Source organism: Vipera berus (assembly GCF_964194415.1).
Source record: "Vipera berus genome assembly, chromosome: 3".
Classification (NCBI taxonomy): domain Eukaryota; kingdom Metazoa; phylum Chordata; class Lepidosauria; order Squamata; family Viperidae; genus Vipera; species Vipera berus.
Genome location: NC_138204.1, coordinates 69,895,277 through 69,916,233, shown reverse-complemented (window position 1 = coordinate 69,916,233; position 20,957 = coordinate 69,895,277). Strand labels below are relative to the sequence as shown.

Below are 20,957 nucleotides of genomic sequence, written 5' to 3'. Positions count from 1 at the left end.
CGGTAATTAGTTGATACTTTTTAATCCTTCTCATTCTATTTCTCCATGTACCTAAAATTTACAAAATGGATATGATGTAAAAATACAGCTCAATTTATACATATAAATATGTAATTTGTTTGTGCAGCATGTCTGCATTTGATAAATGTCTTCCCTAACTATTAATAACAGGCCATTTCATCATGATTTACCTTCTTATGTGAATAATTAGGCCTACAATGATAAGAGCAGGGGCCCTGCCTCAATTGTTTCTATCAAATTCTACGACTCAATTAAGGGTCTCCAAGGGCAGCCTTTTTAACAAAACAGTTGTTCCAATAAAATGACTGTAGCATTATATTTAATTGCCATTATAGAATGATTTATTTCTAATACTCCAGAGGATTATGGCCCAGTCTACGTTATGGATCTAAAACTATTGCATTTATTTCAACTAGAATGTTATGCATAGTTGAATGGTTCTGTAGGTTAAGAGTTTATTTGTCAACTTCAATGTTGTCCCTATCATAAGTGACTTACACATTAAGATTAAAAGATCAACTAGCTGTTCAAAAGAAGCAAGAGAATCTTAAAAACAATGCATGGCACAGATTGGGGAGGACAGTAACATAAACTATTTCCCTACTATTCTACCAGGGAGGAAGTCACTTTCCCTACAACAGCACTTGATTAGCAAGACAGGTTTTAACTAAGTTCAAGTTGGACAGTATTTAATATTTTATTGTTATGTATATGTAGGGGTATGGGTCTATACATATGTTGTATGTAGTATGTTTTAGGTGTGTCATGTATGTGTCTCACTTTGAGAGTGGGCAACTAAATTTCATTTTTGATGTGCACCATTGTGCCCACAGTAAAAAAATGACAATAAAGTTTATCTTATCTTATCTTATCATCTTATCACCTTATCTTATCTTATCTTATCTTATCTAACTAACTACTAAACTACTATTTATTTATTGCATTTACATACTTTGAGTGGTTTACAAACAATAAAAAAATCTGACATAAAAAGAATAAAAGAAATAACACCCCACCTCCCTGGGGAAACAAGCAATCAAAGGAGCCACTTGATGGCATCCATCACATCTTGGGTTCTCCAGGCCCATTGGCAAAACCAGGTCTTCAGAGTCTTGAGAAAGAGAGTCCAAATGGGAGCCAGTCTAATCCCTGCGAGGATGATGTTCCAAAAGGAGGGAGCCACCATGGAGAAGACCCTTTTTCTGGTTCCCATTAGATGTACCTTCTTAGGCAACATTCCCTGCCTTCCTGCTCTGGTGGGCAGGTGGATGTAACTGGGAAGAGACGGTCATTCAGATATGCTGGTCCCAAGCCATGAAGGGCTTTAAAGGTGAGAAATAGCACGAATAAGCAAATAGGCAGCCAATGCAGTTGCTGCAATAGGGGTGACACATGTGCACACCTGGACAGACATGAGATTTCACAGAGCAGGCACAGCTGCCACAAAGCCATGTATCCTAGGGTCCCACAAAGTGACAGTGCTTTATAGTTGGGATCTGGAACACATTAACTCTCCCAAAGAACAAATAACAGGAAAACGTGGTTCTCAAAGCAATCAGAACCCATGAATGGCTTTATAGGTGGCAACCAATATCTAGATTTGCACCCAGCAGACCAAGAAGCAACACAAAGCCCCTGAAACACACATTTTTCTTAGTACAGACACACATAAGCCACATAAATATAGATCAACCTGACCCCTGCAGAATTGGTCAACCAAATGATGGGCTATGTATATTGGCATCATACATCCTCTTTCCAGCACAGTATTATTATTCGTTTTCTTTCTTTTTTCTTAATTGTGTCTGTATTTTTTGTCTGACATGGAAAACTGTGATTAATGTTAATAATATTAACTACAGATTAACAATGAAACAATTTTTCATTCACTTTATAAGCTATGAGTTAATATTACAGTAAATATAATAAGTGAATCCAGAGTATTTGTCCTCCTTCTGAGGCATAAGGATGACTTTTTTAGCTTTGTCTTGGTTCTAAGAGGGTTTTTTGCATTAATATCAACTGATTAATCATTACTTTAAAAAAATAAAAATGATCAGGTAAAATATTTTTCACAAAATAGCAGAATACAAAATTCTAGCCACGGAATTAGAAAGTTTTTATTGTAATTTAAATGAAATGCACAAAAACTGAAATGCTCAAAAACAAGATATATTACAAATCTAGAATTTCACTTTGTATTTTTTTTCTTTTTATAAATCTGTAGTGCGGTGGCTCAGTGGGTTAGGACGCTGAGCTTGTTGATCAGATGGTCGGCAGTTTGGCAAGTCGAATACCGAGTGCTGCGTAACAGAGTGAGCGCCTGTTACTCGTCCCAGCTTCTGCGAACCTAGCAGTTCGAAAGCACGTAAAAATGCAAGTAGAAAAATAGGGACCACTACGGTGGGAAGGTAACAGTGCTCTGTGCGCCTTTGGCTTCTAGTCATGCCAGCCACATGACCACAGAAACGTCCTCGGACAAGCGCTGGCTCTTCAGCTTTGAAACAGAGATGAGCACCGGCCCCTAGAGTTGGAAATGACTAGCACGCATGTGCTGGGGAACCTTTACCTTTTTACTTTAATTTTGGGTAGTTTAATAGAAAAAGTGGATACTTCACTGCTTTCCTAAAAAGGGAATTCATCTGGTAAAACATTATCTTAAAAAAATGTTGCAGCAGTAGTTTTGGGCAAAAGTCTAAATCAAAGCTATTGGTCCGGTTGACTGATTTATAAGATTTTCACTCGTTAAAGGAACTGTTCCAGACAATCCAGAGGGGGGGAAAGGTGCCTCCGTCTTGGAGAACAGCTTTTATCTCTTTGATTCCGAAGGAAGACCAGGATGCTACTTTAGTTAAAAATTACAGACCGATATCGCTTTTAAATACAGATTATAAGATATTTGCTAAGGTTTTGGCTAATAGACTGATGAGGGTTCTGCAACAGGTGATTCATGGGGATCAAACGGGGTTTATTAGTGGTAGGCAAATGAAAAATAATGTGAGACATATAGTTGATGTGTTAGAGTATTTGGAAAGGCACAACCAGATCTCTGCAGCGCTAATTTTTTTAGATGCTGAAAAGGCTTTTGATCAATTGAATTGGCAATTCTTGTTGAAAGTTCTAGATAAAATGGATTTTGGGGAAAAATTTTTACAGCCGATTAGGGCATTATATCAAAAACAAACTGCCCGAATCATAGTCAACAATAGCCTGACAGTAGCATGTAATATTGAGAAGGGCACAAGGCAAGGCTGTCCGTTATCGCCCTTGTTATTTGTGTTAACATTAGAGATACTATTGGTTAAGATTCGGAACTCGGAAAAAATTAAAGGGATACAAGTTGGGGATCAGGACTATAGATTGAGAGCATTTGCAGATGATCTGGTTGTTACAGTGACCCAGCCAGAGAACTCTGTTGTGGACCTGATGGAGATAATAACACAATATGGGAAGGTTTCTGGATTTAAAGTAAATATACAGAAAACTAAAATTTTGGCTAGAAATATGACAGTTTCACAGAAGGCTCTCTTAGAAGGATTAACTGGATTTGAGATTGTTAAAAGGGTTAAATATCTGGGGGTGATTTTGTCGCCCTCCAATACAAAGCTATATAAAAATAACTATGAAAAACTATGGGGGAAAATTCAAAAGGAATTGGAGAGTTGGCAAAAATTGCAATTGTCTTTGCTGGGACGGATTGCAGCAGTGAAAATGAATGTCCTGCCCAAATTTTTATTCTTGTTTCAAATGATACCGATTCTTAAGAAAGACTCTAATTTGGAGGAATGGCAGCGAGGTATCAATAAATTTGTGTGGGCAGGGAAAAAGCCACGAGTTAAACTTAAGATTATGCAGGATACTCGTGAGAGAGGTGGCCTTAAACTGCCTAATCTTAAATTATATTATGAAGCTGCTGCATTAGTAGGAATAAGTGATTGGATTAATTTGACGCAATTGAGGTTATTAAATCTTGAGGGCCATGATTTGTTGTTTGGCTGGCATGCATATTTGTTGTATGATAAGAAGGTAGATACTGTGTTTAGGATGCATATTTTAAGACAGGCATTGCTGAGAGTTTGGAAGAAGTATAGACATAAGCTAAGCAGCAAGATACCATTGTGGGCAATTCCAAAACACGCAATAGAAAATATACATGCTGGTTTCAAACATGATGTGACTACGTACAAGGAAATTTTAAGCCTGGAAAGGAATGTTTGGTGTTTGAAATCATATAGCCTCTTGCGAGAAGAGAAGGTTGTTCAATCTTGGTTTCAATATATTCAACTACAGGCCAGGTGGAAAGAAGACCAGAAAAATGGATTTACAATGACTGATGGAAATTTGACTAAGCAGATTAGAAATCAGGGGTCAGCACATATTAAACGGATATACCTTGCATTGATAGAGATTGACTCGGAAACAGAGCTTGTTAAGGACTGTATGATAAAGTGGGCCCAAAATATCCAGGAAGTTATTACAATGGACATGTGGGAAAAGATTTGGGTGAGGAACGTAAAATTTACACAAGCTCAAAATTTAAGAGAGAACTTTTACAAAATGTTTTATAGATGGCATCTAGATCCTAAAAAGCTTGCAAGTATGTATCCGAATTATCAGCCTAAGTGTTGGAGGTGTGGTGATGAAGATGCAACGTATTTCCACATATGGTGGACTTGTAAAAAGGTTAAGGCTTTTTGGATAAAAGTCTGGTGGAATATGCAGAAGATTTTTAAACAGAGGATAAAGTTTTGTCCGCAACTTTTTTTGTTGGGAATAATTGCAGACGCTACAGTTGTGGACACTAAGCTGATGTTGAACTTAATTACGGCGGCAAGACTTTTGATAGGCCAATATTGGAAGAAAGAGGAACTGCCGACCATAGAAGAGTGGACTTTAAAGGTTTCCGACCTGGCAGAGATGGCGAAGATTTCGGCTTATTTGAAAGATCATTCGCAAGAACGCTATATTATGGAATGGAGAAAATGGATTGAGTTTATCCAGAACAAGTATAGGGTTAAGAAGTTTTACGTAGCATTTGAATAAGTCTTCTTTCGTGTTTTTTTTTCTTTTTTTTTTTTATTCTAGTTTTTTATATATATTTAATATTGTTAAGGTGTGTCTTTTCCTATATAAGCTAGAGAGTGATGGATTTTAGAACTTATAGTTGTTAGTATATGATTGTTTATGATTGCTTTTTATATATATACCTTGTATTTAGCTCTGGGAAGTCGGGGGGGGGAGGGGGAGGGTGGAGGGAGGGGGGCAGGGAGGGAGGTTGGGGGGAGGTAGGGGGGGAGCAGGGAGGGGGAAGGGGGGTTTTTTAAGGGAAAACTGTATTTTAAAACTTTTCAATAAAAAAAAAAAAAAGATTTTCACTCCATCTTTTTCATCCTTAAAAACAATTGCAAAGCATACTGGAAGATAACGCACATTTTTAAAATGCTACCGTTGATCTTTCAATATTCAATTTAATATTATAGAATTCCTTTTCAGTTTTCTTCACAGAAAGCTTTCTCAATTGCATATATCTCTTAAGCTTTAAAAACTTTGCCTCTCTCTCTCTCTGTCTCGCTCTCTGATTTTATTCCTACCCTCATTTTTTTTGCCCCTTCAATGGGATACAAATACTTTCAAATATGCTTTATTTCTGCCAGCTGTAAAAAGGATTAGAAAATTTAAAATTAGCATAAATTAACCCAACACTTGTTTATGACCTTTTAACTAGCACGCACGTGCGGGGGAACCTTTACCTTTACCTTTTAATAGGATTTGTCAAAAAAACAGTTTTGTCATTTTTTGTTTCAAAAAAGCAACCTTCTGAAAGGTAGAATTAATTTTACACACTACATAACATAGCCTTTCACAACTACAGACAATATACAGTTATCACTGGTAAAGTTGTGATTATCATGCAGTGGTGGGATTGAAATATGTGAACAACAGGTTCTCTGTGTGGATGCCACTTCCGGAAGTCCATTCTGGGCTTGGGCAACAAAAAAATTAGCTATGGGTTCTGCTGAAGTGGTGTGAACTGGCTGAATCCCACCACTATTATCTTATAGCCTATGATTTCTGATGCTAAATCTACAAGTTAGTAATTGTTGGATGTAATTCAAACTGTCTTGTTTGCTCAGGGCTTTTTTTCTCATAGAATGCTCAGAACGGAGTTCCGGCACCTTTTTTGGATGGAACCTTGTAGGGTAAGCAAGGCGGGTTGTATGACATGTGTGAGTTCCGGCACCTTTTTCTTTTACAAAAAAAGCACTGTGTTTGCTACATAACAGCAATTTGACAACAACTTCTAGAGGAAGCATTTAATGTTATCTCTTAATTCCTACATAAATTTAAGGAGCAGCCTCATTCCCTATATCAGTGTTTCTCAAGACACTTGAAGAATTCTGGGAATTGAAGCCCATAAATCTTAAAAGTTGCTGCAGTTGAGAAACACTGCCCAATTTGATGACAAATTGAATTACAATGAGGAGATCTATGGAAATGCTTGCTGTCTATCAGCTATTTCTTTCCATAAGGTATAATGCTAACATTTTCCTCAGTGATACAATTAAGTCAGAAATGTTAGTTGTTTACTCAATGGTGACATTTGCTGACCTTTCATAAGTAGATTTAAACAAATTATGTATAAAATTCCTAAAACCTATTTCTGTAATGTGTATTAAGTAGTACATTCCCCTCATTTTTTTTGTCAGCATACCTTGCATTGTCATAGATCATTGGTTTATGTTTGTGTATAGGAAATGGCCAATAAAATTAAACTAAACAAAAAAACTGTGCACATCAAATCAACCAAACATCACTGTAAAGTTTTATACAGGTAGTCCTCGACTTACAACAGTTAATTTAATGACTGTTCAACAACAACAGTAAAAAAGTAACTTATGACCATTTTCACACAATCATTGCAGCATTACCATGATCACATGATCAAAATTCACCCCCTTGGCAACTGACTCATATTTATGACAGTTGTGGTATTTTGCAACCTTTGACAAGTAAAGTCAGTTGGGAAGCCAGATTAATTTAGCAATCGTTTTACTAACTTTACAACTGTAGTGATTTACTTAACAGTGGCAAGAAACTGTCTCAGTTAGCAATAAAAATTTGGGGCTCAACTATGGTTATAAGTCAAGGACTACCTGCATATTGTTTTTTCTTTTACGCCAAAACTCAAGAGTAATGCAAAGAAACAATTTTTACACGTGCAAGTAAGAGGAATTATATTGAATAATGCAACTGTTGTTAACAAGCTCATTTAAGACTACCGTAATATATTATAGGAATAATTTAGACCTGCTGCTCTTTTATCAGAAAAGGCCTGCTGAATGAGAAAGTCCTTTCCTTTTTGATTATAAGACTGTTGTATATCTGAAATGTTTAATGCTGCAACAATTTTACTTTACTTTTAAAGGGACTTTAATTTTTTATATTATTGGATAATTAATACTTTTCCACTGTTTCAATGTGCTCATGTTTGAATTCTTGCATGTAAGCTGCCCAAAATTGTCTGGAAGTCAAATTTAATAAAATAAATAAAATCATCACAGAGCACATTTTAATGTGACAGGACTCTTTTCCTTGGTCCAATCAGATGGAAGAATCTGAAATTTCAATTGAAACAAGCCAGGCTAATTCCTTGGGTTGTAAAAGAAAAAAAAAATCTACAGCTTAAAATACTGTGCAATATAACTTGTCTATTTAGCTGTAATGCTAAACCAAAAATAAAACTTTTTATGTGAGAATGTTTTTACATAAAAATAAAAGCTTTCCTCCTGCTGGGACAGAAAAGCAGACAGATTTGAAGCTCATCAGGCATTATTCTCATTCATCAGGCTGAAGAGCAGCATCAGGAACAAACACAGAGAAAGACCCTAACAAAAGAATTGGAGTGAGTCAACAATCTGCCTAGCCAACAAATTCAACAACCTACACTGCATATCAATCTCCTGTCTGGCCTTACGAAAATATTTTATATAGAAGTTGCTAAGATCCATAGGGAATACAGTAATACAAATTTCCTCTTTGCAATATAACCACCATAGTGTGAATTAGCGGGCAAAGCCGCCAACCCCACCTTCTTTGAGAGGAAGGCTCTCAGTTTCAATCAACTTTCAAGCTGAGGAGGCAGAGCTGAGTTCACATATCAAGGAGATTACCCCCAACATTCTACCTTTTGTCTAGATAGAAAAAATGTTGGTCTTTTTAAAATTAACTGAGGCTGAGGAAGAGAGGCAGCCGTCATTCTGTCTTCCCAGAGGCTTCAGAAATAATCAACTGGAGTGGATCTGGAGGGGAAATCCAGGAATAATTTAAAACAGAGGGATATCTGTTTCTTTTTCTGAAAGAATAGGTTAAAAAATATGCAGTTAGAAATACTGCATACAATTTATTTTTATTTTGACTGTGTGGCCTTAAGTCTAATATTTTGTCTGTTGGTGCTTATTCTCTATGTACCAGCTAAGTAACTGTGTGCTTTTATTTATTTACAGTGTTTTTATACCACGGTATGTCCCAGATATACATGCAATTTAGAACCTTCTCATAGCAATGGTGTTGGTCATAAAATATGACTGGACGAAGCATCATCTTGCAGTTTGTTCAAAATCTGGTATTTCCTGTATATTCTTTGATGGAAGAACTTTTTAAATTGTGGCCTATTTAAAATGCGCTATATTTCATCAACCTTGCCACCAAATACTTCATATGTATGGTAACCAATTAAAACTAAAAAGAGTTTTCTTACAATCACTTTTTAAAATGGATTTTATTGTTTGCTTTCAAGAATGGTCTATTTCCAAAAAAAAGGGAAGGATTCTGCTGGCTACGTGTCTCAGGAGATGGTGCTACATCATTTTGTTACAAAAAAAAAACAAACAGAAAAGTGATCATGGGTTATAAGAGCCCTATCTTTGCCATATACTGACAAAGCTCAATAGGCAATGACAGCAGTAAATATCAAGCCACAAACCAAGATGAAATGTTAAGGTAGAAGGCTTTGTAGGAGTAGCAGGTTGGGATTTCCCATCCTTCGTCCTACCATCTCAGTCACCTTGGAGCAACCACAAAAATAAAACATTTTTAACTATTGTCTAAAAATGATTTAACTATTTTTCTTCCTGGTTATATCTAAAACGTGTACTTGTTAGGTCCATAACATCCAATATTCATGTCCGGTTATTTTTCTGATGCAGAACTACCTCAGGTTTTAATATTACAAACAGTCTACTGTTATCAAGGCATCGACCCCAAACCACCCCAGTGATGCCCTCGACGTGATGTCCCGTTGCCTGGAGGCGGTTCGGGTCTGGATGGGGAGGAACAGGCTTCGACTCAACCCTGACAAGACTGAGTGGCTGTGCGTACCGGCATCTCGGGATATTCAGAATATTCCATCTCTTTCTATGGGGGGTGAGTTATTACCCCCCGTAGATAGGGCTCGCAACTTGGGAGTCCTCCTAGATTCACAGCTTTCTTTAGAAGACCATATAGTAACTGTGACTAGGGGGGCCTTCGCCCAGGTTCGCCTGGTGCGCCAGTTGCGGCCCTATATATACCGGGATGCCCTGCGTATGGTCACTCATGCGCTCGTGACCTCTTGTTTAGACTACTGCAACGCTCTCTACATGGGGCTGCCCTTGAGGACCACTCGGAGGCTCCAACTGGTGCAGAATGCAGCCGCGAGAGTTGTGTTGGGATTCTCCCGATACTCCCATGTTACACCTCTGCTCCGTGAGCTGCATTGGCTCCCAGTTGTCTTCCGGGTGAGATTCAAGGTGCTGGTAATGGTCTTTAAAGCCCTACATGGCATGGGTCCGGAGTACCTTAGGGATCACCTGCTGCTGGCATCAACTTCCCTCCGCCCTGTGCGCTCCCACAGAGAGGGCCTCCTCAGGGTGCCACCGGTCAGAGAATGTCGTCTGGTGGTCCCCAGGGGGAGGTCCTTCTCTGTGGGCGCACCGGATTTGTGGAACCGTTTGCCGGTTGAGCTCCGGATGGCGCCCGACCTTCGCTCCTTCCGACGCGATCTGAAGACCTACTTGTTCGAACAAGCCGGCCTGGCCTGATGGGTGATGGGTTTGGGTTTTATTATTGTTTTAATGTATTTTAACTTACTGTTGTAAGCCTTTGGGCACCCTGTTTAATCTCTTTTAATTTTTGTATTCTTGTACTTTTATATGTTTGCCCTGTTCACCGCCCTGAGTCCTTTGGGAGAAGGGCGGTATACAAATAAAATTATTATTATTATTATTATTATTATTATTATTATTATTATTATTATTATTATTATTATTATTATTATTATTATTATTATTATAATCCAAGTTATTCTAAAATATTTTCACCATGGTAAGGTTATGCGAGGGAATTTAGCTTTTAAGGAAAGTATTATCTCTGGTGTACAACTTGATTATGTGGACCATTTTAGGATGCTATAGGCCAGGGGTAGGCAACCTTGGCTCTTTTATGACTCGTGGACTTCAACTCCCAGAATTCCTGAGCCAGCCATGCTGAGGAGAAAGGTAGAGGTTTCCAAGCTGAGCCATGCTGGCTCAGGAATTCTGGGAGTTGAAGTCCACGAATCATAAAAGAGCCAAGGTTGCCTACCCCTGCTATAGGCATATCTCTTCTCTTCCAGCCCTTAGCCATTTATAGGTCACTCTGCTTCACATATTCTGAGAGATGTTTGTTTCAAGCCGTATCTACCGGTCTCTAGGCTGCCTCCTGGATAAGAGAGTTCAGTGAGAATTCATCACTCTATTATTTGTAAGTAAGGAAAAACTTCTGATTTTGTACTAAATATGTGTGCAACCTTTCTGCTGTGAGGGCCACCAATTTTGTTTTTTCAGTGTTTTTTTTTAAATTGGCCTTCGGGTGTATTGCAGAAGTTTAGCTATGACTGTAATAAAAGTGCAGTGCTGAAATCCCTTCCTTTTATTTTGGGGAATTTACAGAGGATTTCCCCTCCCCCAATAACATGACTTTCAGAGGCTATTCTCTTGCTCATTAAAACAACAACATATAAAATGTATTTCTATAATTTAGCAATGTCCCACAACAGAGTGGCAGGGACCCCAACACAACACTGAGCCTGCTCATCCTTGCTCTACACAACGTGAAACAAAGTGGTTGTTGTGGTCCTAATACTAAGAAACAATATACAGCCATAACTCAACAAAGCATTCAATAAATTTGACTGTTCTTTTCCTTATCAACCCTGTCATTACAGAAAGTTATTGCCAGCAAAAAAAGTGTAGCTGGCATTGTCTTGATCAATATGAAACAAAGCTGCATTATCCTTGCATTAAAAGCAAGTAGCAAAAAAAGGCATTTGTTTTTAATTTAAACTTAAGATAAAATGACAGCAGACTTGCTTTTTGGTGTTTAAATTAGATTTGATTTGATCAGTATGTAAAACTGAATTCAAGTTCTACACTGGACGATTGGATTGGATTTGATTCAAGGTAGACCAAGAATCAAATACTGAGGATTGCTAATGAATAAATAGAAATAAATTTTCCAGAGTGAAATGTTATAAGCTGCTCAGAGTCACTTTGATAGAGATTGGTAATATATAAATTTAATAAATAAAATTAAATAAATAAATAGAAGGGTCAGAATTAATTCTACAGTGATTGTAGAAAGATGAAGCAGTGCAAGATAGACCACTGTCATAGCAGTAAGTGTACGGATTCAATCCAAGAGAGAGAGACACAAAGAACAGGTTCATTACACAATTTTGTTTAATAGATGAATTTCTGATTTCTGATTACATGCAGTCTCTGAGTTACAAATGTGATATGTTCCTAAATCCATCTTTAAGTAAAATTTGTAGGCAAGAACAGGTAGATATGGTTCTTATTTAGCATCAGCCATATATTTGTCTAAGGGACGCGGTGGCTCAGTGGGTTAGGACGCTGAGCTTGTCGATCAGATGGTCGGCAGTTTGGCGGGTCGAATCCCGAGTGCCGCGTAACAGAGTGAGCACCTGTTACTCGTCCCAGCTTCTGCCAACCTAGCAGTTCGAAAGCACGTAAAAATGCAAGTAGAAAAATAGGGACCACTACGGTGGGAAGGTAACAGCGTTCCGTGCGCCTTTGGTGTCTAGTCATGCCAGCCACATGACCACGGAGACGTCCTCGGACAAGCGCTGGCTCTTCGGCTTTGAAACGGAGATGAGCACCGGCCCCTAGAGTTGGAAACGACTAGCACACACGTGCGGGGGAACCTTTACCTTTACCTTATATATTTGTCTAAGTATATAGTATATACAGTATAGTTTACCTTTACTTTGAAGTAGGTATTAAGGGAGGTTGTAGAAAGCTATACAATGGCCTTGAAGCAGCTGAAGCTCTTGGTAACAGTACAGTAAACTTTGTGAAACTCTTTCTAATTAGTATCTTGTTCCTCTGACTTTGCCATCCCTGCTTTAATGAGTGGAAAGGCTTCAGCTAACTCTTTTGCCAACCCCCTTTTTGATTCTGGAGATTTTAGGTCCCATCCTTCTTCTTCGAATGCTCTCATCTCCTGCTATGATCACTTTATTATTTCCACTTTATTTTGAATTGTGACTGTTTTCCTTTTCTTTACTGCCTTAACAGCACTTCCATCAGATTTACACTTTGAAGGCAGAGTTACAAAGTAAAGAAAAGAAAATTTTAAGCCAAATACAAAGGTAAACACTCAACCCAGTGTTAAGGGCAACATGATCTCACTTAAAATGGTGGATGGTGTTTTCCTTCTTGGAGCCAACAAACTATTGAAGCTGCACAACCTTTTCATAAATGTTACACAAACTCGTGCATGCGTGCATTGTTACAAATTAGTGATTTAACTTGAAATTTTAATATAAAAGGCTTTATGGCAGCCCGTTCATAAGTATTATTTTTATTTTATTTTATTTATTTTAATTCCATTTATATCCCGCCCTTCTCCGAAGACTCAGGGCGGCTTACAAGCTTAGCAATAGCCTTCATTCTATGTATATGCCTGCTTATTAGGGCTTTCACACACACCCCAAGCGGCATTATTACAAAGTCAGCTTAATTGCCCCCAACAATCTGGGTCCTGGGTATTAGTTGTCCATAAATCAGATGTTCTTAACCCAGGGACTGCCTGTACAAATGAATGGCTAGCCAATGATACCAAACCCTTTAGTTTTCAATGCAGAAACAAGTCAATGTATTTTAACTAAACAAGGTATTATTTAAATGGACATATTATTCTGTATTTTGAAAGATGAGATTGGTCTTCCTGAGTAAGTTCTTCTCGTTTTCTAAGATAGATCATTTAAAGTAAATACTCTGTAATTGCTATTTTAAAAACTTGCCAGTAAAATATTTTCTCCCTCTTTGAAGAGAGAAAATATTGATTTTTTTTTTGTGGGCGCTCTATGTAGCAAAAATTGATGTCATAGGTTTTCTACTATTATGTGAAACCCAGCTATGCTGCAGGCATTTTCTTTTTGAGGTTTTTTTTTAAACATTCCATATTTCTTAAAATTCCATATGATTCTCATAGTCTGAATTAATAAAGAAGTGGTAAACCCTTATGGAAATATTGTACCTAATGGCAGATAATTCCAACATGCTGGACAACAAATCACAGGTTTTACCTCAGATATTCTCCTTAGTTGCCACTGATATGAGACTATCATTTCTGCACAGGCCAACAAGTGTATTTCTTCACTGTTTTTCTTTTCAGAAATTATTACAAAAAAAGGTTTTAGCTTATGAACCAGCAATATGCGCTTTTAGGGTGATGCTTAGAAAGACGGATGACCCACAAGAAGAGAAAAAGCTGATAGAGGATTAGGTTTGCTTACAATACCCTCACATTTGTTTTAATATGATCAATTTGTATACATTACCTTTACTCATAAAGCTCTAGTACTTGTGATTCATTAGCACTAAAAAGACTTAGTTATTATTAAAACCAAAGTGCTTACTTACTCTCTCAATCTTTTCAATTCTGAGCTTTTAACCATTGTAGCTGTACTCTATGAGGCCTCATCTATCTTCTCTGACACCTAAGAATTCATCAAAATACTAAGAATGTTTAGACATTTATTTATATCTAGTTAAGAGTTAATGTATGCAGCTAGGGAGGTGGTGTAAGTAATACCTATTGGAGGCTTTACCAGCAAACACTTCCAAATGAGTCTCTTCTTCTAAAATCCCTTGTATAATTTAACCCATATGATTTTAAATAGTGTGCAGACCACCCACAAAATTGTAGTGAAAGGCATTATTCTTCAAAGAAAGCCAATGAAACAGTCTCTGGAAGGATCAAAATGTTTCCAAACACACTAGATTTTATAGCCACTTCAATGATAATTCCCTTTAGTTCTCAATTTCACACAAAATTCTCACAAATTCACACATATGCACAAATGTGACATGCTCCCAATAAATGGATGGTTACCCTTGACTACAATTTTCAGTCCCACACAGGGCAGTCAATGTATCTCAAGATGTTTTATAATTAGGTAAGTGACCACTAGATTTATTTATTTTATGGGCTTAGATGTAACCACTCACTGGCAGTCTTAAGGTAAGAAGGAAATGTATGCAGGTGAATCAGCAAATTGACAAAGCAGAAAACAATATAGCAATGCAATAAAAGGAACATATGTTCTGCTATAGGAATATCAGATCAAATTTGTATAGATTAGCATATAGTAAAAAAAACAATTTAATAGGTTTACTTTGTAAGAATTTATTAGTACACAGTTTCTAAACCTCAGCAAGTTTAAGATGTGTGGACATTTTAGAGCTAAAGAGGAAATGACAAACTTGCTTAAGAACAACTGCTGCTAGTTAAATTCATTGATACAGTTTCCAGATCATTTCAGATTTTCTGAAAGAGAGAAACCTGTTGCTAATTTTAAATCCTGAACATAATTCAAATTCTTGAAATAAACATGAAAATGTTAAGTTAGATTACTACTTTTATATGTCTACATTAATTATCTATATTAGATTTTCTTAGGCTGTTTAGATATTATTTTAAGGTTGTCTTGGTACATTCTTTAATCCTGTTGCCTGGAAACATCCTTTGCAGCCCCAAATCCATGGTGTTTAATTCTTTTGCCTCTGCTGTGCTAGAAGTCCATTGTGCCAATCATTTGTAATTCTCATCCAGGACCAAGCAAGCCAGGAAGAAAACAAAGCCCTTTAAAACTATCTGCAGATCAGGCAAAGAAGTCAAGATCTTGCAACAGCAAAATGACCAGGGGATGTTAGGTGCAACAAACAGAAAGAAAACATAGCAAATTGTATTAAAAAGCTCATATTGGCTCTTAAAATCTTTCATCGAGAGATTCTGTGGTGATCTTGGACCCAATATTACTGGCTGTGTGTGTGTGTTTTTGTGTGTGCGCGCGCACACATGCGCACTTGTGTTAACTTCTCGCAACTCCCTGGACAGGTCCCTGAAGTTTTCTTGGCAAAGTTTTTGGAAGTGGTTTGCCATTCCCTCCTTCTTTGGACTGAGAAAGAGTGATTGGCCCAAGATCACCCAACTGGCTTTGTGTCTAAGGGGACCTGAATTCACAGTCTCCTAGCTTCTAGCCTGATGTCCTAACTCCCAGACCAAGCTTCTTCTTATATGTCTCAATTACTGTTTTTTCCATTACATTATGTTGTATAGCTAAAGACTAACAATGATACTTTGGTTTAGTCTAGAATATGATACATGGATCTTTTAAAATCAAGAATATGCACCACACACACACACAACACACACACACACACACACACACACACACACACACCTTTCTATTCTCTTAATACAAATAATTCCTGGATCAAAGATCATGTAGTAAAAAGAATAAAGGCTGAACATAATTATTTTAGATTAAGGAATTCTCTTCTTGCTATCCCTGTTTGAAAATTTGTCAGAGAAATGCATCCTTTGGAAGGCTCCTACATTATTAGCCTTTTAAATGTCTAGAGCTACATTATTTGGATGGAATAACTATTATGAGAGTTTAAGCATTTATTTGTACCAATGTCTCCAAGATAAGTCAATCACAGCAGGCTATTCCAATCTACACTAAGCAACAAGTGTTTTTATTAATTTTTTTCCTACTGACAGAAGACAATCTGCCACATAAAAAGAACTGTATTCCCTGAGGCAAGCCTCAAACTTCTGAGGTTCTGTTCATATTTTCCTAGCTACCTTTCTATCATGCAAACTTATTAGGACTACACTAGGTTGCTTTCTGTGGGAGGTATTGCCATTTTCTCTGACAATGATTTTTTTCCAGGCTCTTGCCATCTCTTCTAATGCTCTGATTCTATTTTAGGCTCAATAGTGCACCTATTGACATATCTGATTTATTTGATGTTGGCTTAGAGTATTATGTGAACTTTACTATTGTGTGTTATGCAATAAATCATGGTACAACCACGCCATAGCCTAGAGCAGGGGTAGGACTTCAACTCCCAGAATTCCTGAGCCAGCTTGGCTCAGCTTGGAAACCTTTCCCTTTTTCCTCAGCATGGCTGGCTCAGGAATTCTGGGAGTTGAAGTCCACGAGTCGTAAAAGAGCCAAGGTTGCCTACCCCTGGCCTAGAGTGATGCATGGGCTCACTTATTGGCAATATTTGACATTAGCTGGTTTAAGAACGAACTCCTGCCAATTCCCTGTTTGCAAGAAGAGAACTGTATCATCATACAACAACTGGTGCATTCAGCAGATTGGTGGTATAATAGTAGCACTCTGATGCATGATCTTCAGGGATGATGTTATAATTGCCAAGTAACAATGTAATATTCTGGTTTGTACATTATTCCCCTAAACCAGGGGTGTCAAACTGCCGGCCCATGGGCCGGTGCCCGTGCCCTAAACCATTTTGTGGCTTCATCGATTTGTTGATCAGAAAGTATACTATCCTTACTAGTTATAATGGTTAACTCCAATTCTATTGTATGGACTTCAGAATTGACCTTCCTACATGGAGAATATATCCCAGAACTCTAATGCAAGAACTGTGTGTGTGTATGTATGTGTATGTGTGTATGTATGTATGTGTATAAACACACACACAAAAATTTTCTGTCCTTGTAATGTAGGTACAAATGTGAGGTCATTCTTGATTTGACCAAATTTGCTTCTGGTTTTCCTCCACAGTGCTCCAGAATTGCAATGTCTGTTTCATCTCTATGAACTATTTATAGCAGCTCATCAAGAGCTTGAATATCATTTGCGTATGGGTACAGATGTTTACATCACTCCATTTAGTGTGCTAATTGTGCCCCATCCTGGATTGGGAGACCCTGCTTGCAACCACTCATGCCTTAACCATTTCTTTGTTAGGGTGTTGCAAAACACTCTAACTGGGACTTGAAAATCATCTGGAAACTACAATTGTCCAGAATGCAGTAGCATTAGTACCTACAGGTGCACCTTGAAATATTTAAGGTGAAATTGATCCAAAATATTTTATAAATGTAAATCCATCACTGATTACCAAATTAGAAAAATCATATATTAAATATTGAAAACATCCTAGCAATGTCCTAACAAAGAAGGAACATTTAATCATATACAGTGGTTATATAAAAAAATTCAAAAGTACTCAAAAATACATCAAAATAGGAAGTCCTAAAAATAAAATTCGAGTTGAAACCATTTTTATTAGATATAATTCCAGAAACAATAAATGCAAAATGTCACAATTACTACTACATGCTGGCAGCTGCAAGACCAAATTTTGTACAACACTGGAAAAGAGGAATCTTGTCAACAATATTAGATTGGTTGACCAGACTAAGAGAAATGTAGTAATGGCAAAATTGAGAGTATATACCTATTAGAGAGGTCTGACCAAAATCTATGCAGGAATGGTTCCTTTTTATCCTATATATATCAGGGGTCTCCAACTCCCGTGCCATGAAAAGGTATCAATCTGCGCAAGCAGAGGGCAAGTGTGTGAAGCTTCATTTGTGCATGCACAGGATTGAGTTGTACGCATGAAACCATCCCCTTCCCCCCTGCTGCCATCATTGCCAGTCTATGGAGTAAGAAAGATTGGAGACCCCTACTACACATTACACAGCAAGCCAAATTTAGACACCGGAACACCCGTGAATAGCTGGTATCTGTTTGCAATTAAAAATGTATTAAAACCACTTATACTAAAACTAACCAAATAAACAAAAAATCCTAGTGCCATAGCTAAACTTTCACATGCAGACCACAAGTTTCATCTGATTAATTTCACCCTCACCTTGTGCTTGCAAGAAAAGCCAGATATTAAGTGCTTTTTGGAAGGTTAAAAGAGTGGAGGGGGGGGGCTGCTGCCAAATATCACGGGATAGGGTGATTCATAGGGCAGTGGCTGACATGGAAAAGGCATACTTCCTAGATTCCATAAGATGGCAACATATAAAAGGGGAGACTAGGAGCATGTCCAACCTGTTTTTCATCTAAGAAAATGGGCACATATCCTTAAGGAGAGGGAAGTCCTGCAGATAAACTGGTCCCATGTTTTACAGTTTTAAAGTTAAGCTTGAATTGCACCCAGAAAGAAACTGTGAGCCAGTGCAACTTGTGCAAGTGATGTGTAACATAGGTAAATCTGGGGACACACATCACTATCCATGCCACTGCATTTTGACCAGTTGAAACTTCCAGGTAGTCTTCAAAGGCAGCCCAATGTATAGCATGTTGCAGGAAAGGGCACAACTGGCACATAAGACAGATCTATGCAAAGCTGTCAATAGTAAAAAATGAAATATCACCCAGGTTGGGGGAACCAAAAACCCAGACCCACTCTGATTTGCCAGGGTTGCCAGGATTGAGTCAAAGTCACTCCATCCAGCCCCTGAGACCCTATGCCCACTCAGCCAGACTGCAATAGCATTCATCTGTCCATCTAGTGGTGGAAATGAATAACAAAATATCTTCAGCATTCTAATGATACCGCACCCCATGCCATCAGATTATTTCCTCCAGCAATTTCATGTAGGTATTAAAGAGGCGAGTCAAAATACTGAAGCGCCAAGGTACATCCTTCATTGACCTCTCCAACACTGACTGTAACCAGAAAGTAGAAACACCACACAAAGTGCCTCCCACTCCCAACCACCAAAGCTGCTCCAGAAGAACACCATGGTCAATGGCACTGGTGGCCAGAAGGAGGCCAGAATGGTTGCATCACCCCCATCCCAATCTCTCCTAAAGTCATCTACATGCACAAGGTTTTTAAGGAAAAAGTTACGAGACCAATAAAAAATAATAGGCGAAAGGACTTAAAAGCAATTATCTTCAATGTTCAATGTATAAATGTCCAGGTTGTAATCAACAGTTGTGAGAAACTGATGGAAGAGAAGGGAAAGGGAGAATGTGTCACTAGAAAGTTATCCTTTAGTGTTTTTATTTATGCTTCTTACTTGTTTCTCTGTTTTATTTCACTATCACTATCAAATTAGACTTTTCTTTCCCTTTGCTAACAATAAAAAAATCTTTTTTAAAAAGATAAATAGTAGTGATCTACTCTCAAACCTCTAATCTTCCTCAATTTGGTATACTCCAGCTTTGCTAGATTACAAGTACTTTCTTATTTTATCCAGTTACAGCAATCTGGTACAGGTCTAGATTTGATGGGGTTTACACTTAAGTCTATCCATAAACTAGGTAAGAGCAAGGTAGGTGACTGCCCATTTTAGACTGTTTCCTCGGTTAGTATGTTTTTACAGATTCCTTTGTTATCTTGTGTAAGGTCAATCGGGTTTAACCAATAGGAAAAAAAGTCCACTTGCTAACATAATTATATTAAAAGCTTTATAATAAACAATTTAAATTATCAGTTACATGTCTAAAATGTTTCCATTGCTCCTCGACAGGATGTGAAGATAAATCTCTTTCGTTATGCCTTCTAAAAAGCTTTTTGGATTCTTTTTTGTGTGGCAGTAACCCAGCTGAATTTGCTTTTAACAAAGTTAGAGAGAAACTTTTGAAGATGTGTCTAATGGAAAATTAATAATACCAAACATGTGTCCTTCAATGTCAAACTCCACTGCCAATCTATACACATAATAAGTGATTCAGGAGAAGCAATGTTTGTAGACCAAACTTTGACAGTGAAGCACACCCAACAGTGGTATTCTCCATATCCAATGAGTGTATATGAATGCCTAGAATATGTCCTATATGCTACACAACTTACAGAAGAGGTGTCATCTGTCTCAGAAAGCAAAATCCCAAGATATTTCTATGTTTGTCCTAATCAGCATAGCCCAAAGGACCGTGTTACCATCCTCTGGCATTGACTGGAGACAATTAAGACAGTTGCTTCTTTGGGTGTGTTTTTTTTCCCTGCAGACTTTTGGTTTCCAAACAGTCCTTCTCTGTGGGCCCACGTGGCCCTCCCCATTCTTGCATTCTTTGATCCACTTTCCCCCCACAGGCAGAAGAAAGGGAAAGTGTTTCCAGATGAACTGTCTTTGTTTGGCTTGGTCTTATTTACACTTCAGGGGGTTTGAATGCTCTTTTCTTGATGGAGAAAAACTTTACTGGAGAACTCTGAACTACTCTGAACGCACTATAACCAGCATCAAAATGAAATGTTTTACAACCATCAATGCTATTCAGTGAAGAAAAAACACTTTCAATCTAACACTTTCATGAATCCATCAGCATTTTCTAATGCAAAACTTTATTCAATTCTCAACAGAAGCATTTATAAGTTAGCAATTTAAACAATGAAGTAAAACAAAAAAGGCAAACAAAACAAGGGGAAAAAAACCCTACTTAATGTATAGACCCGGGAGAGAACATTAAGAAAAAAAAATAGTATATTATTGTTGTAATTGGTGGTTAAGTAACACTTTCTTACCTGCTGAACTTCACTTTCTCCGTTTGAGATTTTTTCTGTGTACACAAAGGAGTTGAATATCCGCTGCAACACAATTAA

General features: G+C 37.6%; 1 protein-coding gene across 1 annotated transcript in view; it reads right to left on the bottom strand.

Annotated features, from left to right (window-relative positions):
* CACHD1 (cache domain containing 1) overlaps window positions 1-20,957 on the bottom strand; it is a 154,217-nt gene that overhangs the window by 74,954 nt on the left and 58,306 nt on the right. Inside the window, exon 2 of the mRNA XM_081324948.1 lies at window positions 20,880-20,942. Coding sequence (XP_081181074.1) covers window positions 20,880-20,942 — 63 coding nt within the window. The remainder of the gene's footprint in view (window positions 1-20,879; window positions 20,943-20,957) is intronic.